The sequence below is a fragment of the Camelina sativa genome, chromosome 5, assembly GCF_030686135.1.
Source record: "Camelina sativa cultivar CO46 ecotype springtype chromosome 5, ASM3068613v1".
NCBI lineage: Eukaryota > Viridiplantae > Streptophyta > Magnoliopsida > Brassicales > Brassicaceae > Camelina > Camelina sativa.
In genome coordinates this window covers 36,213,834-36,241,198 of record NC_141884.1, presented here as the reverse complement: position 1 = coordinate 36,241,198, position 27,365 = coordinate 36,213,834, and the positions used below count along the sequence as shown (strand labels likewise).

The 27,365-nt window shown below is 37.2% G+C and overlaps 3 protein-coding genes and 2 long non-coding RNA genes across 5 annotated transcripts; 3 read left to right on the top strand and 2 right to left on the bottom strand.

Annotated features, from left to right (window-relative positions):
- Nucleotides 1-187: 187 nt before the first annotated feature.
- Nucleotides 188-1,654, bottom strand: LOC104787891 (LOB domain-containing protein 42-like). Its single transcript, XM_010513546.2, has 2 exons — nt 1,168-1,654; nt 188-900 (listed from the first exon to the last, which is right to left on the bottom strand). Exons 1-2 carry the CDS (start codon nt 1,355-1,357, stop codon nt 383-385), a joined length of 708 nt encoding a protein of 235 aa, XP_010511848.1. The 5' UTR covers nt 1,358-1,654; the 3' UTR covers nt 188-382.
- Nucleotides 1,655-9,300: 7,646 nt separating this feature from the next.
- LOC147944811 (uncharacterized) lies at nt 9,301-9,757 on the top strand. Its single transcript, XM_087512729.1, has 2 exons — nt 9,301-9,453; nt 9,536-9,757. Exons 1-2 carry the CDS (start codon nt 9,301-9,303, stop codon nt 9,755-9,757), a joined length of 375 nt encoding a protein of 124 aa, XP_087368855.1.
- A 102-nt stretch (nt 9,758-9,859) lies between these two features.
- Nucleotides 9,860-10,756, top strand: LOC147944810 (uncharacterized). Its single transcript, XM_087512728.1, has 3 exons — nt 9,860-10,379; nt 10,469-10,572; nt 10,664-10,756. The coding sequence occupies exons 1-3, from the start codon at nt 9,860-9,862 to the stop codon at nt 10,754-10,756; spliced, it is 717 nt and encodes a 238-aa protein (XP_087368854.1).
- Nucleotides 10,757-13,388: 2,632 nt separating this feature from the next.
- LOC104787890 (uncharacterized) lies at nt 13,389-14,245 on the top strand. The gene is made up of 2 exons (XR_015598094.1): nt 13,389-13,462; nt 13,546-14,245. It is a non-coding gene; the product is annotated as an uncharacterized LOC104787890 (long non-coding RNA).
- An 8,016-nt stretch (nt 14,246-22,261) lies between these two features.
- LOC147944809 (uncharacterized) lies at nt 22,262-22,832 on the bottom strand. The gene is made up of 2 exons (XR_015557069.1): nt 22,656-22,832; nt 22,262-22,497 (listed from the first exon to the last, which is right to left on the bottom strand). It is a non-coding gene; the product is annotated as an uncharacterized LOC147944809 (long non-coding RNA).
- Nucleotides 22,833-27,365: the final 4,533 nt, after the last annotated feature.

The following is a 27,365-nucleotide window of genomic DNA, read 5'->3' as shown; positions in this document are numbered from 1 at the left end:
GATTATCCTAGTATTCTCAATTTCATGTTACTTTGATTGTCTTTTTTTTCAGATTATCCTAATATTCTCAATTTCATGCAAAAAAAATTCTTAGAAATACAAGTCACTTTGCCCCCAAAAAAAATAAAAGTACAAGTAACTATGAGATATCAACAAGATAACAACTCTTTTAGCTAGGCGTTAAGACTTTTATAAAATGTACCATAACCTTATGATTCACATTAATTAAAGCCAAATTTTATACACTTTTAAGCTAGTAGACCAAGTTTGATTTGCTCTTCCTCTCTTTTTTTCCTCCTTTTATATAGAAAGTGAAATTATTAATTTAAAAGACATAATTATGATAATAATGCTATCTATTTTTTGTCGCTGGGCAAAGCTTCTAACCAAGTCTGAGCTCTAAGCCAACCTCGTTGATATCGACTTGATCATCAAACCCAAGATTCGAAGAACTTTGATCAAGTGGAGCTTCCCTTCGACTCTCCACAGTCTCCAACGTGAAGTGACCATAGCCATGCGTAGCACCAGAACTTGGGAGTTGCCATGTGTCATGACTACATTCGCCTAGTTGGTTCACGGACTCAGCATGGCGTTTGAGTCGGCCAGTTTGTGTCTTGCCCTTGTCAGCGTTAACACGTGTGGCCAGACTCTCCGAACTGTCGCCGCCGGTTGTTGGATCTTTGGCCACGTGGCGTATGTCGTAAGTCCTGTGAGGAGGAATGATCTGATGAGACGCAGATGCACTTGGAAGAGGTGTGTGAGTTATGGGTAAGCCGTTGAGCACCGCATCAACGGCTGCCTGACATTGGGCCCAGTTCCCTGACCACATCAAACCCACCGAACCATCCACAGGATTCACGATCCGACCACACGCCTCGTACAGAAGTGACCTAAATATTGCTACAATACACAACGTCGAAGGTTATGAAATCAAATCCAGAAAATGAAAAACAATGTACATTATAGTGATGTGATGGTGATGGTGATGCGTGTGTCTGTGCATGTAAGACTTTTGTGACAAAATCTAAAAAACTCATTAAGATCCTTGTATCCAAGATACATTGTAAATTTTTTGTACTATTTACTCACTGGATAATTCAATGGACCGTTGTATAAAAATAATTCAATGGAACATGAGAAAGATAATTGTTGGCTTTCAGAGTGTACCGGGACGAAGGTGATCAGGACCGGATTCGATGAGGTTAAGAAGACCGGCTCGGCCGTAGAACTTGGCAAGGAAGAGTGTTGCATTAGCTTGGGAGTCTGCGGATTTGATCCATTGAAGACATGGTCTTATGGTGCAATCTTGGTTGCAACCTTTGCGTAGGACCCTACACCCGTTGCAGCTGATTCTCATTATATCCCTCTATATGTTTAAAAGTGACATATATACTAATGAGATTGCGTGTTTGTGTTCCGAAGTGAAACTCAAGGAAGTTGTAAACAATCTGAATTTATAAGGAAGAAGTTACTCATGACTCATGAGTCATAAGTGAATATGAGCTGGTATTTTTCAACTTTTGCGTTTCTTGGAGAAAGTGGTGGAAAAAAGAAAGCTGGTGCAGTCCAGGCTTTTATGATTTTTAAATAAAACAAATACATTTAAGATAATTTCCTCTCTCAAGAGGTAGTAAAATATTTGTGTTGATTTCTCAAAAGATAAAAGAAAAAGGCCAAGAAATGAGGGGAAGGAGGTTGTGTGTTTCAGTGAAGTTGGCATTTTGTTTTGGCAAAAGTTGGGGAGTTCCTTCTTCGGGAATACCAACTTCTCTCTCTCTCTCACACACACTTTTCTTCTTCTTTTGGATTTGCCATCCATGCATTCCAATATTACGACATTTACCACTAACCCATTCACCCAATCAAGCCTTTTCGTTAACACTTGTATCTTAACGAGTATTTTAGATTCAAATAAATCAAACAAAAAAAAAGAAGAAGAAGTTAAAGACAATAAAATAAGAGATAAAAAAATGTGAGGGTGGTTACGTAAATTTAATTGAGTGTTAGCAGAAATTTAATTGAGTGTTAGCAGAGAGGTTCAGAGGGGGTGGAGATACGAGGAAACTTTGGAGATGAAAAGTGGGAGGCATGCACGAGAACCACCCATAGATGATATACCGACAAAAACAAACAAGCCAAAAGAAAAATCTACAGGTTTTAAAAATTTTCTGAAACAAAAAAAATGTGGCACACGGGAAACAAAAAACTACTCAATGCCTCTTTTTGCTCCAGGTTTTAGGGAGATTGTACCGTAATTATACGTGGGAAAATACAGTATTTTGTATGTAAAAGACAATTCTGAAAAGCGTTAATGACTTAAAATTCAAATTCTACTTGTTACGAACGTTACAAACAGCATGAGGCGCCTGTCCAAAAAAGTTAGCCACTCGTTTTGGTACAAGCGAAAGAGGTTTTTTATGCTTATTGGCTCTTACAATTTGATTTAATTAAGGATTTCTTGAGTTTTCTAAAAATGTTTATAAAAAGGTTTAGCATCTTTTTACGTTATGGTTAGATTAAAAGTAAGGTTTTCTTCAGTGCCGGTCTTGACCTAAAACCCGTAAAGCAAGGGCTTTAGGCACCAGAATATATTAGTGATTTAAGGGGCATCAATTTTCAAAAAGTTGTGGTGGTATAGTGGTTCGGTACGCCTGTATACTCCATCAGTGTTACGAGTTCGAGCCTGTGTGTACCAGTTTTTGTAACTTTTTTTTTTAGTGTTTATTAATGGGCAAAAAAAATTTTTTTGCTTTAGGCAGCAAAATTGGTTGGGCCGGCACTGGTTTTCTTGGTTATATTGTTATAGTCCACGTCCGAGTCCTTTTTTACCAGTTAAAAGACTCTTTCAGAAAGAGATGATAAAAGCCCGACGTGTGATTGATTATGTACTCAGTTCTTAGTTCTTACACATGCATAACGCATATAATATGACGTAAGAATATAGGGTTGTTTTTTGTTTTTAATAGAAAATATAATTCATTTTAATGATTTTTCTTTTAAACTTAAAAGAAAAACAATAACTTTCGTACTTCATCGTTCTTAAACCATCTCCACTGGGAGATTTTTTTCCAAATACGCTTATTACAAAAATAATAATAAGAAGAGAGAAGAGAAAAGAAAGAAGACCGAAACGGTTTTCACAACAAATGAGACATATGTTATTTATTATGTGGAACAAATATTAAAAAAAATAAACAAAAAATGAAAATTTGTGAAAAATGATTTTTTAAAATTTTTTTTTGAGAAATGTTGACCGTTACTCTAGTAAAAATGTCCTTAAAAGAAGTTTATGTTTTTTCACAAAAATTAACAAAAGAAAAGAAGAAGTAATTTTTACATTTTTCATAATTTTTATTAGTTTAATTCTATTAATTAGGGATGGACATTTTAACCAAACCAAATCGATCCAACCAAACTCAAACCAACCTAAACTAAACCCAATCTTATACTCAAACTATTTAGTTATGTTTCTTCTCATGTCTGGTTTGGTTTGGGCTTAATTGAACTAATAGTATGTTTTTTAAAATTAATTTAGTAATTATAATAAATAATAAGCGTTTAAATTAGGGTACTACTCATAAAACCGGAGGATCATAGCCACATTTTAAACATATACCTTCCAAGAATATCTACTGCAGACAGGTTAGTTTAGAGTTATACTAAGTCAGGGGTGTATACAGTAAGAAGGATATTGGCTTTCAATGCACAATCCAAATCAAAATAACAACTTACCTCCAATCCCCCATGGGTTATACTCAAAAACAAAATCTGAAAAATTAATATTCTCCCCAAAGTGAAACATTTTCTATGGCATCTACTATCAAAATCTATACCTACCATTACCCGTTTAAACACTAGGGGAATGCATTTAGACCCGGTTTGTACTAGATGCTTTCAGAATGATGAAACCATCAAACATATTCAGTTTTCATGTCCCTATTCTCAGTCTATATGGGAACTAGCCAATATTCCAATAATCATGGTTTATTCCATATCATTAAGTTGTGAAACATTGATAGAAGTAATTTTTGAACTCCAACTGGAAAATGACATATCTTCACAAACAAAGCTATTACCTTTTTGGCTACTATGACATATATAGAAGTCCCGGAATAACTTCATCTTCAATGGTATTCAAGATAATCCGAATAATATTTTCTAACAGCAAAGGCTGATGTTCGAGATTGGATTCAAAGTAGTGACAACTCAGGAAATAATAATACTGTAACTTGTGATTCAACATTTCACTAGTGGACACGACCATATTTTTCTTCTGTTAAATGCAATTATGATGCAACTTTTGATCACCTTACTAACCAAGCAAAGAGTGGATGGATAATCCGGAATCATGATGGGACTACACAAAACTGGGATCAATGCAAATGGGATCTGTTTCCTCATCATTGGAGGCTGAAGCTAAGGCTCTTCTCACTACAATGCAACAGTGCTGGATCAGAGGATTATGAAATGTCATTTTTAAGACGATTGCGAGACCTTAATCAAAATTGTTAATAAAACTTTACTTGATATCTCAATTGATACTATTTGCCAGGATATTATTTATTGGGTCAAGTTTGTTTAACAATGTCTTATTTGTTTACTCCTCTAGAACTTTAATAAGGTAGTTCATTTACTAGCTAAATATGATAGTCTGTAAATATTTTTTTATTCTCAATGTTTTATACCTCCATGCTGGCTTTTAAACCAGTGGTATGAAGACTATTCTAATTCATTAATATAAATTCCTTTTTGACGGAAAAAAGAACGACATTATTTTTGTTTCTTTTTCTAAAAAGAAATTGCGCAATAAATATAGTCGTGTCTTTCACATTGTGCCGTTTTAAATAGTGGGCTTGAAGTTCAAATCGGCCCAATTATAAATGTTTTTGGAAGTTGAGATTCACATTGTATAAAGAGACAATTGCAAACAGACCTACTTTTCTCAAACTCCCTTCCATCCACACCCACTTGTTGAGTATGGTGTACTTTTGGAGGTGTGTTTGCTAGTTGTGCATCAAACCAAGACATATTTGCCCATGTCGTTCATTTTGAGACATAAGAAGTTACAATTTTGGTAACTTTTCCTAACCATTCGATATTTACAAGGAAAATAGATCCAATGGACACAAAACAATGTCGGAAAAAGATGGGACTCAATATTTAAAAACAAATTAAGACAGACTGTTTCGTAGAAAGAAAGGATTAGGGTTTTACGACCCCAGAACGAAGACATGGCTGCGCAGGTTGGTGTTTTGTGGATTGGTTGTCGATATTCGAGACTCTGTGGATGGAAAAACTATTGGATTTGTCTGAAGAACTTGTTTTGGTTGTTTATGCAGGTCGGAATTCCTGGGATCTGTGTTGTGATATCTGGCAATTGGGGCTGCTCTGCTGAGGGAGTTTGGGAATTTAAAGTTGACAACAAACTTCTGTCGAGGGTTGTTCCAGTCAATTATACTACAAGTTTATGCAAACTGGAAGATGTTGTTATCGAAGAATTTGGCTTGGTCCAAAAGATGGCAAAATTTAGTTACTGCATCCCGACGTATATGGAATTCACGACGGGAGTGAAGACTCCATCGGTGATTGTGACAACGAACGTTGATCTTGACCAGTAAAAGATAATGTTGCGTACAAACCGAGGGTTAAATTTGTTTGCTACATTTGAAGAGTCTAAGAAAAGAGGTAATTCATAGAAAGATTTGCAGGTTCCATAGAGAGAAGAGAGAGAAGCTTTAGGGGATGGGTGTGTTAAGCAGACATGTGGATTATCATCTCGTATGAGACCATGATTATCGGTAGTATATTAGAAGGGGAGTTCTTAAATTTTTTATGAATTAATTGTGTACTGTTTGGAATATAAGAACTCATGATCTCTTAGATAAAATTTCTCTTTTATTGGTAGGTTCTTATTTTGGGTCTCTTATTTTTGAAAATATTGTTTTTTAAAATTTAAAAAATTTAAATAGAATAGAAGTGGTATAAATATGTAAACATTTATGATTTTATAAAATTAGAAAATATTGCATTTTAATTAATTTTCAAATATACAAAACATAATAAAAACATTAATACATATTACAACAGAAGTGCAATTTATAAATGGAGAAAATGATTAATTTTAATACTGATTTGCTCCAAATTTTGCCCAAATATTCTCAACCAAATCATCTTTATGTTTATGCCTATGCTCTCTTGGATGTATCAAACTAATACTCTCGTACATACATTTCCAAGCATACAATAAACAGGAGTTAGATTTTAAGATTGTTGTTAAACGTATTTGCTACAAACGTGGACGACGCTTACAATTGAGCTTCTTCTCTTTATCAGTGCATCTTGATTCATCAAATTACTTAACTCGTTTAGCAATCAGTTTTCGTCTTTAGCAAGTATAAAGAAATGAAGATATGAAGATAAGATCGATCAAAATACTTATCATTGCCAAATATCAAATTGTCCAACACCTTTAAAAAAGCCAAAACCAAGAAAATCTCCCCTTATGATGATGATATGCCTCCTAATGATGATGTTCACACAAGACACCAATTTATTTGCATAAAATAGATAGATTTTGAAACAAGAAACGATCCAAAGTGTTTTTAGAAACCGTGGATTATCAGTAGTATGATAATTTGAGAGCTCACACAATCGTATAATACAAAAAGAAACTCCATCCAATGAAGCTATACTTGTGATCACATTCACACGTCATTGTCTCTATTCTGATGCTCCAGGAGCAATTGTTCCAACTCTTCCCTGCGTCTAGCTATCTCCTGCAACAACAGTCAATGATTTAGAAGCCATTTGAGGAATATGATAATGGTAATGATGCAGATTATAGAAACTAGATGATACGGGAACCAGAGTTAACTGCAGTTGATGAAGGGTATCGTCAAAAACAGGGGTTCTCCCTCCACCATTGATGATCTTGGTGGAAAAGGAGGTCCTGGGATCGCTTATGGTAGATACAGATGTTCTGGATATCCCTCCTAGATTGGTGAATAAAAACCTCAAGCACACCAATGAAACTGTCTGAACTAGACGACATGACCGGTTTCTTTGTTCTGGTTTCACCATTGCCATTCAAATGGATACTACCGTTGACGATTGATGCCTCAGATTGTGGAGACTCCATAACAGGATCTGCAAACAATAAAAGACAACAGGTTTCAACTGGAATCATCCATAATAAAATAAAACAAACAGACCTTTTGGTGTTGGTTTATATTCTCTAGGTAACTAACAAAAGAACACTCATTCAAACACAGAAAACAGAATTTACTAAGTGAGTCAAATCAAATCTCTGGCGAATCATAGAAATTTAAAATGCTGCAATCAAAGAAAGACTGCTAAGCACTACTCATCAGTCATCAAGCTGGTTACCAATACTGAAAACAAGTAAAAGACCAGTCACTATTACACTACACATACCTATGATCTATCCATAGAGAATATAGGAACTGGTAAACGAAACTCTGGTAATTAGAATGACAGAAAAGAGTATCATACTAGCTGCAGTGCCGATAGTCCAGACCCAAAGGATCTTCAAACCATGACTCTTCTCTCTCCCCATTTCCCCTAGCATCATCACAAATTCATTCCAGACCTTTTAGCAGCACCAAACTAAAAACCCAATTATAACAAGGTTTTAGAATAAACAAGAAGAAGCACTCAATCTAGCTGGTGGTTTTCGAAACTAAACAAGGTTCACTTAGTAATCAACCATTGCGAAACAAGATCAATCTGTAGTAAGCTTAAGGTGATCTAAACGAGTTCTGCATAAACACCTTCCACCTAAAACTGAATGATTAAGATATATATACACATAGTCGAAGCCAGATTACGAAAAATCTCGTATCACACTGTAATCCCAACACATAAGAGCCTCAAGAACTCTCAGATTTCAGAAACGAAACTGGTTACAACTAATCGTTGTTTCAAAACCCTTGATTAGAAGAAACCCTGAACCCTGAACACATAAGAGCCTCAAGAACTCTCTGATTCCAATCTCGTCTGATTCCATTTCCAACGATTCCGACCGATTCAATCTCCTCGGATTGAGAGGTTCGCAAGAGAGAGCAAGAGAAAGAACACCGATCGGGCAAAAAATTTTTTTTGTTCTCAATAAAACTCTTTATCCAACCATGGGCTGACACGTAAGCGTAGTATGCTATATAAGAGGAGCTCTTTTTTTTTTTCTTTCTGATTTATTTTTTCTCCTACTTTTTCTTAAAACCCCTCTTAAAACCTCTCTTACAACCCCCGATAAACATGCCCTGAGTAATAGCGGTGTTGGGGAGGATGTTTTTGGTGAGGCTTCAACTGCCGGGTCAAAGACATTTGTTGTTGAGTCAACCCCTGTAGATGAGGAATTTATGGTTGGGGTAGCGGAAATTGAAAGGAAATTACAGGAAGAGAAAAGAAACGTTCCTGATGGTTTGATTGAAGATGAATCCAGCGCTAAACTTAGTAATAATTATTCTGCTGAAGAGAAAGTCGTGTTAGGGGAAGAAGAAGATAGTTTTGATGATTGCAGGGAGGAAGATGGCGTTAAAATTAGCGAGTTGACAGTAACACCGAAATCTTATGATAAAGAGTTTTGGGGAAATTTCATAGGTGATCAGTTTGGGCGAGTGAATGTTGTCGAGGTTATGTGTAGTACAAATTCTTGCTTTGATCATACTGTGATTTTGAATGGTGGGGTTCCATTTAAGGAGGAAGAAAAGGCGAAGCCAATGGGACAATCGTGGATAGGTAATGGAGGTGGACAGAGGAGTGTACCCATTGAACAGGGAAGGGCCTCTGTTTGGACAGAAGACCGTGGACAGAGGAGTGTACCCGTTATGGATACAAGAAAGCTTGAGGATATTGATGACGAGGAGTTTGATATTCCTCCTTTGTTTGACAACACAGAATATGAGAGGGACGAGGTACCTGATCTTGACATTGATGATGATGGTAAAGGGATTTACAAAGGGAAAATCTTCGCTAACAAAGAGGACTGCCAGATTGCTATAGCCATCTATGCTATCAAGAATATGTTCCATTTTACACATACTACAACGAAGAAAGATTCGTTTGTACTTAGTTGTTCTGGTGAGAGGAGTGATTGGAGAATACTAGCCAGTGAAATGAAAGACAGTGGATACTATGAGATAAGGAAAGCTATTTTGGAGCACACTTGTCCAATAGAGACAAGGAGAAATTACTTGAAAAAGCTACATCTAAGGTGATCGCAGCTGTTTACAAGGCAATAGTGATCCAACAAAAGGTCCAGCTCCATTGGATCTCCAGCAGATGATTCTTGAGGATCTTAGGATCACTGCATCATACAACAAATGTTGGAGAGCAAAAGAAAAAGCTATAGAGGGTATTTTTGGTTCAGACGATGAATCTTTTGAAGATCTTGCTGCTTATTTGTATGCATTGGAGCAAGCAAACCTAGAGACGGTGACCGATATTAAATCTGAAGTGTTAGAAGATGGCATAGAAGGTTTTTGTATATGTTTTGGCTTTTGGGGCATCTATTCAGGGGTTTCATAAGCTACGTCGTGTTATTGTTGTTGATGGGACACATCTAAATGGGAAGTACAATGGTGTGCTACTGACAGCTAGCGGACAAGATGCAAATTTTCAGGTTTTTCCACTAGCTTTTGCAGCCATAGACAGTGAGAACAACGATGCTTGGACATGGTTTTTTAGAAAGTTAGAGCGGATAATTGCAATTATTTCTGATAGAAACGGATCTATCTAATCAGCTAAGAAGATTTTTTCCCCGTTAGCACATTATGGAGCATGCATTGTCCACCTGGCCAGGAATGTTAATGCTCGGTTCCATAATAAAGGGCTAGCGAAAATGGTCACCAATGCAACATTTGCCTATAAAGTAACTGGGTATCAAGAGATATATAGACAGATCAAAGCAAAGAACTCAAAATGTTCTGCATATTTGGATAAGATAGGAGCTGCACATTGGAGTAGGGCGTATTTCCAGGGAGAATGTTATAATCTAATAACTTCAAACATTGCCGAGTTTTTGAAAAGAGCTTTAGGAAAGGCTCGAGGGTCACAAATTATTGAGCTTTTGAAGTTCATTTGGGATATGCTAACAAGATGGTTTAGTGCAAGGAGAAAGAAGGCAGAGAAGCACGTTGGAATGACAACACCAGAGGTTGATAAACAGATGCAGAAGAATTTGGGAATTGTTAATGGTAGTAGAATTGGTACAATCTCTAGTTGGATTTATGAAGTTGTTGGGTTGCTTCATGGGAAGCATCATGTGCTGCTTGATATGAAACACTATACCTATAAGCAATATGATCGAGTCAAAATCCCATGCGGCCACGCCTTGTTAGCAGCGAACACACAAGCATACCGTATAATAGCTTTGTTGGTGATTATTATATGACGGAATAGTGGAGAGTAACATATGAAGGGGTAATTAATCCTGAGATGTTTGATGTAGACATACCTGCTAAGATTAAAAATCGGGTGTTGTACCTACCAAAAGCACGTAGACATTCTGGGAGGCCGAAAGTGCTGAAAATTGTCTCGATTGGTAAACATCCCGTAAGATTATTTTTTCTCCAGTATTTAATTTGGATCTTGTTAAGGTAGTAATCTTGTGTCTTACGCTCTGTATTTTGTTGATTATTTGCAGAAAACTGGAGGAGGGAAAACGAAGGTTAATAGGTGTGGAAGATACAAAGAAACTGGACACAACATGAGCAGTTGTTCAAACCCGTTGCCGTGATCAGTGACAATACCTTTTGGAGCAAAAATCAATGGTTTGGATCAGTTTTGGTGTCCAATAGTTGCTGGTTGTTTGAACGTTTGTCCACTATATTATTTGTTTGGTGGATATAGGTTTGGCTTATGTATAGTTTTTTTTTGGGAGTACATGGGACCATTTTTTGGGTGTATTAGTTATCTATAGTAGCACAATCTGTGTAGATACTTAGTATAACAAAACTTATTCATTTGAATAGGCGTCTTGGGAGAATATGATGGATGATGATTTGGATAGGATTATCTAACTTTGTTTGGTGTGTTAATTTTTTTGGAAAACAACTGCAACACCAAATTCAAATTTCGGGGTATTAATTGTTTGTGTTTATTGTTATTTGATAAATATACGTGTAATGATGGGTATCCACATGTATAATACCATAAAAATTTGACACAGCATGGATTACAACCCAAATTTGTTTTTAATCAAATTGGTTTAGCCCAGCTTAGATTGATAGGACGACTTATATCCACATGGACTTATCCAAAGCGTTTTTCAAATGCTGATATAAGTCTGTATGTGTACAAAGTGTAGTAAAATACGTCATATCAACATGGATATATCCACGACACAATTTTAATGACCTGTTTGAAAGGATTAAATGTCCAAATGAAGTCCACATGTTTCTGAGTAGTATCTTGATTTTAGAGCCGGTGGGAATTGTCCCATCGTTAGCTGTTATCTATTAGTAGGTAGGACATCCTTATCTATTGGCGCTATTATGTTCGTAGAGTAGGCAGTACAACCTCTCCCTGCATGGCACTATTATATGCCTCTTTTTTCAGCAGATATCGATGGAGATAACATGTTGGGACGGTGTAATATAACGAAGATGGTCCTACCTGGATATAAGATTGTCTTACCAGCTTACCAATCTACTCCTGAACAATGTGGATATCCATCCAATTTGTTTGATCACGTGGATATATTGATTACTTTTACATTTCCTCCCTATGTAACAACATTGATAATTACTTTGACTTTGACCTCTAAGAGTCCATGCCTCTTTAAACACGTGGATACTTACTTTATTCAACATGAGTATACCATTCCATAACTTATCGATGTTGATTGTAAATGTTTACCCATCTACTCTATCTTGAAGAAGTGGTCATTGCAAACTTAGAATATCAAACTAGAATATCAAACTGAGAACATCCCCATACATTACAACCCAAAGGTGATCTTTTACAATAAAGTCATAGCAAAACAAACAAGTTTTAACAAACAAAAAACACTTTCAAAGATTCAACATAAACATTGAAAAACATCCAACATAACAAACTCTCTCATAAACTAAGACAAATATATTATATCTCTCTAAAAGTAAAAATAAATACACTCCATGCATCTCTCCCCGTTGTATTCATCAAGCATGTCGTGCTGCGACCAACACTCAGGGAAATCTTCAAAATGCAGTCTTCTCGTAAGTGCTCTTTTTTTGCAGTTCCATGATGTAAATGTGGTAAGTCAAACTGTCAGCCAATTTGTCAGCCTCCCCAAAATGATACTTCTTCTTGAAGTTCCAGTACACATCCATATCCAAATTTCCGGCGCAGCTCTACAACATAATCCACAAAAGTTTCGCAATTGGGTACACACCTTTGATTGTTTCCACCAATTCAATTGCCCTTTTCAAGTCGAGGCATTGAAATGCTAGGAACAAACTTTTCACATACAAAGCGTATGGGTTCTTCTCTTATAGACACATTCCAAAGAAATCATAGTAGACAGACGAAGGCCTAGACCATTTCACAAATTTTGAACTACGATCCAACCTGACAGACGAGAGTGTCTCCGGCGACAAAGCAGCTATTCTCCCCGCCCGACCGGCAATTAAACAGTTTTTCAGCGACTTGGGACCATCCTGAGCTACCAAACTAACATTTTTTTGCTAAAATTGGAGCTGGAATGTGTAAATCTTTCCGCACAGGAGCTTAAGTATGATTTTTTTTAATTATATCCCTCAACCAATGACCTATAACTCATGGATCTGAATTTAAAATAGAGTATAGGGAAGACAAACCTGTAAATCCAGTTGTACTAGTGTTTCGCGTATTTGCTCCGGATCTGGTTCACGGTCAGTCCTCCGGGTGAAAGCACTATGCGGGCGAGGGTAATTTCTGGTCCGCGGCAAAAGTGGAGCATGAGGCACGGTTTTGTATGTCGACACCATTTCTTACAAAACTTGTTTAACACTACAAAATAGTCCCTTATAAACAAACTTTGCTGTCCTTAATTTGTTAATTTACTAGCTTATATCCACGTGGACATAGTGTCCTTGCAAATTTAAAACACACACAGACCTTATCAACTTCTGCTTTACCGTGAAATCATAAAGCCTCTTGTAATTTCTACAGTTCCCTTCTACAATCATAAAGCCACTTGTAATATCTCATCAACTTAATAGCATACAACTACTAAACTGTTGGACAATATCAAACATCCTTAGGTGGTTTCAACCATATTGAAACGTAGCTATCAATCATTTAATGTTAAAGAAGAGGGACGTAGTCCAATTAATTTTATCCACATGGACATAGTTTAAATACCCTTTCGTACTATATAAAGGTTATTGACAGTAGTACTAGATAATGACGGTGAGGCAGGAATCCACGATTATAGACGTTACTAATGACAAATTGTCATCGCCAGGAAGTCCTTTTAAGGGTAATATTCGTTTACCTCCAACTAATCCATGTAATTGTTGTTGATATTCAATGTTAATATCAAGTTTCCCTTCCCCTTTTCAGGAATCATCAATAACAGAGTTTCACATGCCATCTGAGTTGCTTGCCAAAGTTGCTAGTTTTTTGGGAGAAGATGGTGTGGACGGTTTGAAGAATTTGCTAGCTGCTGGTAAACAAGGTTTTGATGTTGTGTACTCCCACGAGTGTCTGTCAACCGTACGTATTGACAAGTCCGAAGAAATCCTATGGTGGTCAATGAGCCACTCGAAATACTATTCATTCTTCGCGAAATGTCTAATTCATGGGAATCCTTACGCATTGTGGGCTCAAAATAACAAAAGACTTGCTTACGCAGACTTCGTCCGTGCATGTTATAGAGGCCAGAGCTGGTCGGAAGCTTATGTAGCGGGGTCATCTACTTATGAAATTGATTACCATGTTATTTCACCACCGGCGACGGATCAGAGAGTGAGTCGTCCCCGATGCCCACGATGTGCAAGAAGAACTACTCGTCGGCATCACTTCACAAACGTTCCTGAATGTGGTCATCAATTCCACAACTAGAAGGGGAAACTTTTATCAATCCCTTGTTATCTTATGCTCTTTAGAATGTGTTTTGTTTGTTTTCCCTTCTTTAAAAATGTTGGTTTCGAGAGCAAACCCATCTAATGCTATTAAGTATGTCTATCAAATATGAAGAATGATCGTAGCGTGGGTGTTTTTTTTTCTAAGCTTCAAAGGGTATGAAATTTTTTTTACAAAAGGATGTGGATACCAATCGTAAGTAGGCTGTATTGATACATTCCTATTACTAAATCAAACCCATACGAATCCATGCGTCTTTGAACTCATGGAATCTTATTTTGAATCAAAGGAAGGAAATAAAAAAGGCATGGATTAGTAGGGGATGAAAAAGTGGATGGGTATCCACGTGGATGCATCAACATGGTTAAACATAATAACATACCCACGAAATCAATACACTTTGTAGACAACATTCCAACGCTATCCATCTACCTCTATCCACATGGATGCCTAAAACTCCTAAGACAGGATGAGTAGGATTCAAGTTGTTGACCATATGGTAAGCTGTAATCGATGAATATTGTTAGCTGTATGCATACTTAGTTGTCGTCCATGTTTCGTAGGTGTTGTCACTATCATGTAGATAAAGTAGGTATTACAACCTATTTATGTGGGTGACAGTTTTGTCCAACAGATATCGATGGGTTCAAATTTTTTTACCAGATTGTGGCGACATTTATAATTGAAAGTTAAAGTTAAAGGTATCACCATGGATTTGATGTTTGAGAAAGTTAAAGGTATCCACGTAGAGCACTCCATATGGTTATTATATAATTATAGCCAACATGATGTCCATAAAAAGGTAAGAAAGAGGATGATGTTAGAAAATTAAGGTAAAATTAAAGTTAAACAATACATTAGGTATCAAATGATAAAAAATAGGAATTAAGTGCATAATGACATTAGGTATCCATTAGAGTTTGTTTTTGTGGATATGGAAATTAACTAAATAATGACATGACAATCAATTGAAACGAACATTAAGTTTACACCAATCAATAGGAGGAGAAACCACACACTGTTCGATATCGCCCGCCGCAACCTCTCTCATCTCCTCTAACCTCTTGTGCTCTGTTTTGAAGTCGACAAGTTGTTGACCCAAGATTTGATTCAGTTGGGATAGTTGAACGTCGATTAGTTCCACTTGATGGACGAGGGCGGTAGCCTCTTTCTTCTTCATCATATGATCTTTCATCATATGAAGAATTGCTTTGAAGCGATCTGTTGTCACCGCCTCAGTCACGACTCTCGTCTTCTCAAACGCATCTTTCATGGCCTCTAGTGCTTCCTCTTCCCATTCGAAATCAGAATTGCGTAAAGGACGTTTACTGGAACTCTCTCTGGCAATGTTGATGGGCGCTATTGCTTTGTCTTCCCACTCTGACATGCGTTTTGAACGTTTTCTGGAACTCTCTCCGGCCATAGCTTGAGTCTCAAAATGAAAACAACCGTAACCAACTTATAGGTGCAATGAGCGAAGAAGAAGATGCAATAGATTGAGAGGAGATTGAGAGGATATTTAAAGGTGCAATGATCGAAGAAGAAAATGAAGAGAAGGAAACGATACAATGAATTTAGAGATATCCAAACGACACAATGAATTTAGAGAAATCGAAACGATACAATGAATTTAGAGAAATCAAAACGGTACACTGAATTTAGAGAAATCAAAACGATACCTCTTTACGGCACATGTGTTATTTGTATTTGGTCGATTTTAGATATCCACATGTTGATCGACAGCATTTGTTATAAATACTAAGCCATCCACCGCTTAGTGTCAACGTATTAGCCATCCATTGATGATTGACAACGTGGATATGTTGCAAATGTGAAAGATTATAGTGAAACAACACATTAGGTATAAACTGATGAAAAATTGGTATTAACTGCATAATGACATTAGGTATCCATTGGAGTTTGGTTTTGTCAATGTGCCATAGATGGAACAGATTTAAAGAAAAGTGTAACAGCAAGTTCTAGTAGGTATGTGTTAATAGGAGAATGGTACAAGAAAATGTTAAAGGTGTCCATATAAGTACAGTCCATGACTGAGTAAGTTAAAGGTGTCCGTAAGTTAACAATAAACCAGAAAACCTAAAACGTAAACCCTAAACCATAAACCCTAAACCCTAAACACTAACCCCCGAACCCTAAACACTAAACCATAAACTCTAAACAGGAAACCGTAAAACCCTAGTGTAAGGGGTTTAGGTGTTTTAAAACCTAAATTCTAAACCCCTTAAACATATAACCTAAACCCTAAACCCTAAATACTTAACCCTAAACCTTAAACCCTAAACCCTAAACCCTAGAAAGAGTAAAACAACATCTTATACCCTGCTGGTTGAACAAACGCAATCCACCGAGCCAAATCCACATGGATAAGTAGATAGTGAGAACTACACAGTATATTCAATGAGTGTGAACTACACATGGATATATAGTGAGAACTACACAGACAATTCTACCCAATCCACTAAAATGTATCCACATGTACTATGCAACGCAGCCCAATTTTCCCAATACACATGGATATATAGCGAGAACTACACATTATTTTCTATAAGTGAAAATAAAGGAAAGTGCTAAAGAGGACTCCTAAAGTTTAAGATGTGAGAGTACCGGTGGATTAATGACAAGGCAGAGTAATGTTACATAGTACACCATAACAAGGAGTAACGTTTGAAAAATACAAAGCGAACGATTAAACATCTAGGCGTAGATGGGTGGCACAAAGTGTTTGACTATGTTGAACGCGTATTGTGCCCGGAATTGATCAACAATGGGCGCGGTGATCAATGCCATCGTTTCTGGCCCAGATACTGTTGCGTGAATTTCCAGGAACTTCATGGCGACATGGCCACAATCACCGCATCTTTCGTTGACGTACACATCTTTAACCCTGGACCAAGTGAAAGGGGTGAATCTATGAGACTGAGTAGCGTGTGGATTGCATAGTCTATGAATAAGGTACGGTAGCATCTCTACGAATGGCGCTATGTGATTAGCTACATCAACATCACTGTTCAAAGGGCTATTGGGGTCAAGGATCTTATACTCCAATTTGAAAGGTTGGTGACTAGTCCGACTTAGTGAGAGTCACCCCAAATCATTGGAATGTACAGCATGTTTCAGAGGTCAAACCACTCAGACGGAGCCCCGCTATTGGATCGCCTAAGCTGGGAGTCCAACTTTACTCGCTCTTTTTTTTTTTTTGCTTGGCTGAAAGACTTATACTTCCCTTGTAAGTAGTGCCCAAGCCATGGTGAAAGGAAGATTGAACGCTCTATGGAAAGGACATCTGAATAACTTTTTTGTAACAAGGAGACTAAAACTTCCATGTGCTGCAAAAAAGGAATCGGGACGTATATAAACATTGAACTTAGAAAGTAAAAGGAACTGAAGGCGAGAAAGGTACTGAAACATACCAAAGTGCTAACCCAGTTCTTCTGCTTCACAAGTTGTAGGAGGAATTTATTGTCTAGTGGGTATCCACATTTGGTTAAGTGTTTCCTGCAGTAAAATTTGGTTAGGAGGTTTGTTTTGTGAGTGATCTATTATTAGAAAGATGGTAGGAAAGTATATTACGTGTTAGGGGCAGACTTGAGCGTTTTTTTGAATAGGGATACAAATTCTTTCTCAACACATGGTAGTATGTCAGGCTGATGGGACGGTAACGTTTGTGGCATCGCTACTATTACAGCAAAAACTTTCGCTACTCCATCAGACAGAACACTACCTTCCCTCGCTCTGGCAGGAGAAGAATCACTGAGATCAACATAGGGTGGTGGCGTACGATCAGTATCCTGTAAGTTTATAAGTAGTTAGTTGGATATCCACTTTTTACGTAATTTGTGGATAGCGGTGGAGTTAAACCTGGGTATCATCACTATCTGAATCATTGCGCTTAATGGGGGACTCATCTCCATTTTCCTAATAAGGGAAATAGTTAATAACTATATTTAGAAAATGGCTAATTAGATTAAGGGTGGAATATGGGAGAACGACAAAGATTTAGTGATCCTTGCACATCAGTCGTATCCTGGCGATAAACAAACAAAAAATAGAGTCAGAATATTAGCATTTCACACAAATTCTTATATTAATCCTAAACCCTAATTCCTAAGTATGTGGTTACAGTAATCGTAAACATTAATTCTAAACAGTAAATATGTGGTTGTGTATGGGTGTGGAGAGCTAAGTACGTGGATATGATTTAGTGGATTGGAAAGAATAGTTTTGGATAGGAGTGGGTGTGGATATAATTTTTGTGACATGATGATGGAAGATGATCAATTGTGGTGTGGATATATGATTTGTGGATAGAGGGGAAAGTAGGTAGTGTGGCGAAAGCGTAGAAAGCTAAAAATTACCTCTGGGCAATACAAACATAAGTCAAGTCAAGGATTAGTAGGAGGTTCGAAAGTTGACTCTTTGAATGGACGAGTCGGTGGATGTTTCATGAATCGTATGTGTGTCGTGAAGGACAGGATTGTCAAGGGATCGTCGTGGAGTAGATGGCAAGGGATCGTCGTGGTTGATTTGCTGCAAATTGTTATACATGTTTGCATTCTATTGCTAAAGAAATGAACGTCTTAAAAATGAGAAAAAAAAAAGATACGTATGGTAATTTGAACCTCTAGACTCCCGACGTCGTCGCACATAACCGCAACATTGTTATAAGATTCATTAGCTGGTAACTAATAAAAAATTTAATAGAAGTCGGAAGGGAAGAAATCCATATGTTTAGTGGGAGTAAATGACCATACTCACTTCATTGGGTGTATGAAAGGTGACATTTGAGTGATGCATAAAATCCTGTAACAAGGTGGTATATGGCTGGAGTGTTGTTGCAGTTTGCTGGTCTGTCCAGTTACCATCTGCATTTGTTGCCAAAAAGTATGCAATGGATGTATCCACGTGGATATGAACAATCTGAGAGTATTTGAAAACTAGGGAATACAACAAAACATTATATTTACCGGTGAATCATCAGTTGGAGAAGGTTTGCTGACAATGTCATATAGGGGGATAGCTGATGCAAATGTCAAGAAGTGCATTTTAGAAAAAAAGGAAAGTGTAATAGACAAAGTAAAAGGGTGTCAAACCTTGGACTCAGTATCATAAATAGGTTTGAGACTTGTGTCCGACTCCAATATTAATGAGTCATCCTGAAAAAAGGAAATTTGTTAGTGAGAAGATTAGTATAGGCATATGGAAGTTCCTAAAATTTATACTTAAAGTCTTGCCAAACGGCTGGACATATTGATTCCTATTGTGACCATTTAAAAGTATATTATCATGAGAGGTAACTGCTTTGGTTGGAGATCTGTAAGGAATTGATGGTGGTGTCCGGACAGATGTAACCTAATCATCTTCAGTTGCGTGGGTGTCTGATGAAAGATTCTCGACCGGTTTTCTGCGTAACCGGAGGGACTTGCGAAAGGGATATTTGAAAAACCTTTGCATACGGAGTGCTCTAATCGTTGCTCGAAGCTTATTGTTCTCATCTTCTAACTGCTTAAACCTGGATTATGTCTCTTTCCTAATTGATATAAACTCTGCCTCCACAGCAATTTTGAAATCGGAGAAAGAGATATCATCAGAGTCGCTGAATCTTTGACGAAGAAGGGTAGAACATGATCAAATTGGTTTGGATGGAGTTCTTTTTACGCCAAGTTTGGCAGACACCTCCCTTCGCCTTAGGACAATGTGCTTCTTGTGAATAACATTGTCCTTCTTCTCCGGAACATATATGACAGGCAAAGAAGCATCACCACCAGGCCACATCTTTTTGTTGAAAATACGACCATTCTCAATCTGTGAAACCAAGTATGAAATCTTTTTGTCCTTGACTTCATCATCCCACTCCCCCCAGCCCTCTTGCTGTGGACCAACTTCGAAATGAGGAGCAACAGAAAGCTGGAAGAATGATGAAACTTTAGTGTTGTGGATACTAATGGTTTTACAAAAATATTACTATAGACGTGGATATGCTGGAAGAATTATGACAATTTATGGTTGTTGATACGGATGGTGTTACGGAGAATATTACTATCCATGTGGATATGGTATATGATAAAGAAAGAAACTTACATCGGATGAACGCTCAACATAGTGGACGCCGGTAAGAGGGAGATTATTCTTTGGTAGGCCAACTGAATATCATTCCAATAAGGTGCGACTATCAGCAGAGCGTGGAATCTTGTCAAGTAACCCATAGATGTTCCTATATGCAAGCAATTGAAGGGAAAAAGGAAAACCATGCAAACGGAAGGACTTCTGTTGCAACTGTGTTTTGAATGTATCTAAGACGTTAGCGACCTTAGATACCTTGTCCTGAAGGCGAGGTCTCTTAGCAACTGGTTTTGATGGGGGATTGATGTCATGTCTCATGGTTGATATTGTTTTCAATAAGGATTCCCTGTCCCAAGGAAAAGCTAGGAACGAATCAATATCTTGAAGCATCTCAACATACTTGAAGGTTGGTCTATGTGTTTGGCTTGAGGCTATGAGTACACCATCAACAATGATAAGAAGCGCTAGGCGGAGCTTTCTATCTGGATCATTTATAGTTGGATCTTCGAAAATCTTGGGCACATCAGCTAGAGTGGCCTTCCGATCATCGCCAATCAACTGATCCCAATAACAGATGTCATCATAGGCAGGAGCAGGGTCGTACTCGGGATCGTAATCTTCAGGATATTTGCCACATGGCAAGCCAGTAACTCCACCAAACTCGACCAAAGAAAACCTCATGGGGTATCCACGAAACACAATCCACATCTCATATTTTTGTTTAGACAAAAGCTGCCTACAGAGGAGAGCGTGAACTAATTTGCAAGATATAGGACACTCACTAATTTTAAGACTAAAAAGCGAACCCAAACTTGAATTCAAAATCCTCTCCATCTGTTCTGTGCCGCTAAGTACCTTGCATATCGCAGTGAGGATGTCAGGTTTGGAGTAGACATTCAGCCTTGCATCTGGGTAATGGTCGGTTGCGAATAGTCGAGTAGGAAGATGCTCATCCAAGTCAGCACATTCAGGTGACGGTTGCTCGGTAGAAGCAATCGGAGGAGTATTGCTTGACGAAGGTTGGTCTGGGTTCTGTTTGAAGAAACGAGTAATGCATCGATTATCTTTCATACTCTCCGGTGAAAATGACAAACTTCTATCCGAGAAGAAGATGCTGGGGGAGATTCCTCTGGGCAGAAGCAAGTGATTCCGTCAACGGGAGAATTTGAAGTCGTTGATGTCGGAGAATTAGGGTTCGAAATAAGGGGATCGACGAAATTGGATTTGGGAAAAGGAGCAGAGCGACGTAATTTTAATACTCTCCAGTGAAATTGACAAACTTCTGCAAGTGATTCCATCAACGGAAAGAATTCGAAGTCGTTGATGTGGGAGAATTAGGGTTTGAGAGAAGGGGATCGACGAAAAGGGAATTGGGAAAAACAGAGAGACCAACGTAAAAATTTTTTTTAACTTTCAACCATGAATATAATAAAGTGTTAGTGGGTAAAAATTGTGAGTTGAAAAAAAAGTAAAAAGTGAGTGAAGAAATTGGAGGGGGTAAGATGTAATTTCATAAGAGTATAGTAGTAGTAGAAAGTGGGTGTGTTTGTTATTAGATGTTTAGAAAGTAGGTGTAGATGCAATTTTCTCTTGTATAAATACATATAGACATAGACAACTATCTCGCAGGATTAGACGATTTTGTTATCCTATATAAATACTTCATTCAACTAATTCAGAGTAGTCTTAGTTATTTATTTTTGAAAAAGAAAAAAAAACCTAAAATTACTAAACATTATTCAGTATGGTACCATGCAAAATAATAACTCGGAGATTCGACTCTATTATCGTGTTTCCGTCTAATACTGCAACATCTGTTATATACTGTTAGTACATAAAATAGAAAAGCTCTTACATATAATCTCTAATAATAACGCAATGGAAGCCTTTTGTGAAACAAACTCTGAACACCTAAAGGCAACCTCAATGGGGGGTTATCTTTTTGGGGCACTTGTAATTTTGAATTAATATAAGATGTACTTTTACTTGAATAAGAACTTTGAGAAGCATAATTAAAATTTTTCCCTCCAATGGTGGGTTCTTATTTTGAGTCTCTTAATTTGAAATTTTTTTGAAAACATTAAAGAAATTAAAGTAGAATATGAAATTATTGCATAGTAAAGTATATGTTTATAAAATTATTGCATTTTATAAAATTTTAAACATTGAAAACATTAAAACATAAAAAAATAGAAGTACAATTCATGAAAAGGAAAAATGGTTAATTGTATCCTCTAAATTTTGCCCAAATATTTTCTATATTTGGTCATGATTTGATGAAATGTCCTTGTAACTTCCTTGGCCTCCTTCCTTAGAGTGAGTACCGAGTCTGATCCAACAACAATACGCCTGTATCAAGAACGACTATTGATTGTTTAATCCCTTGGACTAATTTTGGAGAGCAGAGAGCAAAATGGGTCACAAAAAAAAAGTGACAGCGCACTTGTTGCAGTGTTTTCTACAAGTTCTGGAGAAATCAAAAGAGTCAGCTGAAATAACCAAATTACCAGTCTCCATCTGCGGCTTTAAGAATCCTTGTTAGCCCTTTCAATTGACTGATCATCGTGCCATTCAATGTTCTACCGAGCACTTCCTTCAGTTTCAATCAATCAGACGCAGGAAACAAAGAATCAAAATAAGCTTAAGAAAATTTCAATCAAAATCACAGAACTGAAGGAAGATTGTTAAAGGGAAGGTTGTTAAAGGGTGGGGACCAGGGTTCGAGGAACGCTTGGCGCACCAATAACCTACTGGTAGATGTGGATTTCCACAGTGATGGGCTAGGATCGATGCCCTGCAGGGCCAGCTTGGAGTCCGTTGGGACGGCTAGCGGTGGGCTAGTGGGGTCCACGGATGGTCCGTTGGGGCAGCTAGCGGTGGGCTAGTGGGTTCCGCGGGACGGGTTGTCACAACAAGAGAGATAAGCGAAGAGTTGTCTGCTCGATCAACGATCTCTACAAAAGAGAGAGAGAGAGAGAGAGAGAGAGAGAGAGAGAGAGAGAGAGAGAGAGAGAGAGAGAGAGAGAGAGAGAGAGAGTAAACACGAAAAACCCATTTCCAAAAATCGTAGTTTTATTTCGTTAACATGCCCAAATGAAAGAATACACTTCTCAAACATATTTTTTGTAGAAACAAACTTCTAATTAACAATGCCCAAACCCACACAAGAACACAATCAGACCCAATGAGAAAAGACATAGTAGAAGATATATCGAACAAGAATACAATCAGACCCATCAAACAACCATCAAAGAACCCTAAGTTGCGAACACAAACCCAAACAACCCTAATCCGTATAACTAATCGCGAATTCATACTATTTTTTTTTGTGTGCAAAGGTCTCATACTATTTTTTTTTTTGTGCAAAGGTCTCATCTCATTCATTCATTCGGATACAAACTTACAAAGCTTAAGATTTTTTGCCAATACAAGACCAAATTCAAGAAGGTTACAACCATAAGCATAAAGCGTTAAAAAAGATAGATAATTCGACAACATTTCCAAGAGATATCGGAGACAAGGGCGGTGAGCCACCAAATCACAAACAATTCCAAGGGAAGTCGAAGCCACATTCACGAAAAAAGCAAGAATATGGTGAATTGTCCTTGTCTTTATCAATAGACATTGGGACGTTGAAAAGGGTTCCATGGCCAAGAGGCTCAAAGGAAAGGCCTGCTCATTAGCAATGAGGAGGGTGGATTCAGTTTTAAGGTTGGGTAAGGATTGCTTGGAGATGTTACGGTAACCACCATTTCTTAGAGATGGGAACATAATGTCGTACCTCTTCAAACTTTGGGTTGTGAGAAAAAACTTCTGGACTTTGATAATTTGCTTTTGACAGGGCTCGGGAAGCAGGGGAGATGGTAGGAGAAGGTTGAGGGAGGTGCGGTAATCTCCTCGCAATTGGTAGGAGATCATAATGGCGCTCTTCCTCAAGCTTTGGGATCCCGGACAGATGATGCAACAAAGCAATTGAAAGGACTCCGGGATCAGATGAAACGGAGAGGAGGAAAAGTTGGAGAAGCTTTGGTAACCACCGCTCCTTAGAGACGGGGTCATAATGCCGATATTCTTCAAACATTGATAAACATGAATAGTACCCTTGGGTGATTCTAATGGCAAGGTTTTCAAATAAACATTATATCCCATAGCAACATTGAGTGATTATGTCCCAAATGCAGTCTTCGGACAGATGGTTCTATGTATCGACACAATTGTATGTTACGGGAAAGCAATGAAATATTTAGAACGAACCTGGACTTGTGAAAAATAAGGTTTGGATCACATGGCCTCGATGAGAAAATATGTGGGCCAAAGCCCAGTTGGTAAAAAGCAGGGTCCACTCGAGGGGCAACAAGGGACGTTAGGGTTTCGCCGCCGCCGCTCATTCTCGATGTCATCGCCGGAGCAAAGCCCGGTCTGAACCAATCTGACGGTAGGACTCTCGATAGCTTACAGCCGAATCTTGAGGGATCAGGCTGAAACCGAGGGGGAGGTGTGGAGATCAAAACCGGCAGCGAGATCCGGTAAGGGAGGTCTTCAAGAGGAGACAAAGGAGACCCAGCATCTTTAGATCTGGGGAAATTGGAGATATTCACCTCAGATTCGAGAGTTGAAACGCCGCTGGACAGAGGGGACTTCTCTAGGTTTAGGTGCAACGGAGATAGGGGTATCAGCGGTTGGGGTGAGAGGAGATTCACCGGGAAAAGCCTCTCAAAATTACCAGAGAAGTTCAGGTCGCCGTCGATAAGAGGTTTACTGGAGAGAATTTGAAAAGATTGAGAAAATGGCCAAATCGACATTAAAAGAAAGATCTTTGAGAACCACGAGATGAAAAAGTTGCAAGAATCCCGACGCCGGCAAGCATAAGCTTTGCCGGCGCCAGAAGAGGAGGCTAAACGGAGATTCTCGATAGTCGGGACAGAGGGCTTTTCATTCTAGTTATTTGGTATCCTTTTAAATATATAAGTAGTTGCGAATTCATAATATTAAACTGATAATTTTATCTTCTGATTCCAATTGCTTCAATTTCATCCGAATCAATCCTTCGTCAATTTTGAATTTTGATCGAGAGAGAAAGAGGGAGACAGAGAGATGAAAGAAAGAAAGAAATATTCGACCCGTGAAAAAAAATATCCTACTTCTATTATTCTCTTTGGCCAATGAAAAATTGACACGTATGGTCTCTTATACAATAAACGAGTCTACTAAATAAGAGGCTTTCTTATATTTTTTTTATTTTTCTGATTTATTTTTTCTTTCTTTTCAACTAAACCCCCATTGGGATGACCTAAGATTTAATAATGTAATATGCATAACAAGTGGATCTTACATGACATGTAGTAATGTACAAGTGGCCTTTGTACTTTTGAATCTTTGATTGAGCCGTTATAAATTTGCAACTTGTTTTCTGTTATAACGACACAACTAGCAATTTTAAAATATCAAAATTCATTTTGAGTGAGAAAATAATGAATTCATGGAAAGGTCGGTATTATAATCCAAAGTGTTAAATAGGTCCACATTTCTTCTGCGTATTTATAACGGAAACGTTAGAAAAAAAAGGAGGAATGTCGATTTGTAGTAGTAAGACTGTAGCAAATAAAAAACAAGCGAGCGATTCCGGCTGATAAATTGAGGACAGGGAGAACATAAGAATATAAGATGGTTATAAAAAATGAAATTACCTAAAAAAATGAAATTACCTAGAATGGCATAATAAAATAGTAAAATAGTAAAATTACCTAATTTTGAAAACTCTAATTAAAGAACTAAATTATTTCATAACACATGTATGTCAAATTATCAATTCCAAGGATTTTTATAGTGGATCAAACAATATATGCTTTTGCTATATGGGTCACGTACGGACTCAGGATCATGGGAATTACGAGACACACAAAGTTAGAGCGTAGAAGAAATGAAGGGCTAATAGTTTATTACAAGTTACCTTCTCCACAAGTTGATAAGATGAGATAGATAACGGAGGTGTGCCACGTCGCCGAATCTATGGTCCAACAATTTATGATAACGATCTACGATGGTTTCATTCAAAACTCTTCATTTTATGAAAACGTCCGATCATGTGGCTCTCGACGCTTAATCCATCTAATTAAATTGAATGTAAACCATTGCAATCGTGGAAAATGATAATCCCAACATTTTCAAGATTAAAATTTTCAAAAAGATCGAAATAATTTGTGTTTATGTTAAAGACGTTTTGGGGAGGTAAGCAAGAGTTCATTGCATGCATGTCAATTCTAGATTCCCACTAGAAACGTTAAACATAAGAGTACTTTCTAGATTCCTATTAGAAATTTTCACATTTCAATATTAATTTGTAACCATATACATTGAGAGGTAACCAGTTACGTAAGGATCTATACAATAACGTGTTAATTAATGGTAGAAAGTAAAATGGTTAATGTATGTTGATTGGCAGTTTCAAAAGTGTGCCTGAGATGCAATGAGCAAGGTTTGAATTATTATTATTTTGAGTGTAAAAATATTACAAAAATACAATTACAGAAGAAATATCTTAGACATTGATCGATTGGGTAGAAGCAAAAGTTGACTCCCATCAACAAGTAAGCGATACAAAAGATGAAATAACATGAAGCCAAAATATGAGATTAGGAGCTGATCAAGTGACAGTTTGAAATTTTATTTTTTCTGCATAAGCATCCAAATTTTTTTTGTATGTGGCTTACAACTAAAATGTTAGACTTGCATAAAGCCCTCAAAATTTTTTATATATATTATCTTCCAATTGGAAAGTTACGCTTAAAGATACACAAACTACGAGTGTATGACACTCATAAAAAAAAAATAAAAAAAATAAAAAAAAAACAAAAAAAAAAAAAACCTTTTTTAAAAGAAATTATAATACATGGCATAAAAAGGTATAAATGAGTTTAGACCCGATTAAAAATAATTTTATTATTCATACAATAAGATCCACAATTTCAGATGATTTAATGGTGGGAACCATTTCAAACTAATCTTTGTATTTAACCCCCAATATAATTGTGATTTTTTTTTATATGTTTTTTATGATTTTGAAAATTGGATTTCTCTTAGTTTCCTTTGGTTAGCATTCATATTTTAGCATATAATATTGCATTCACATTTGCATTTGTCATTTTTAGATGCATGGAGTATTGGAGTGAAACATGTAGATTTAGAGGCATTTGGAGTACTATGAGTTCAAAGAAGGG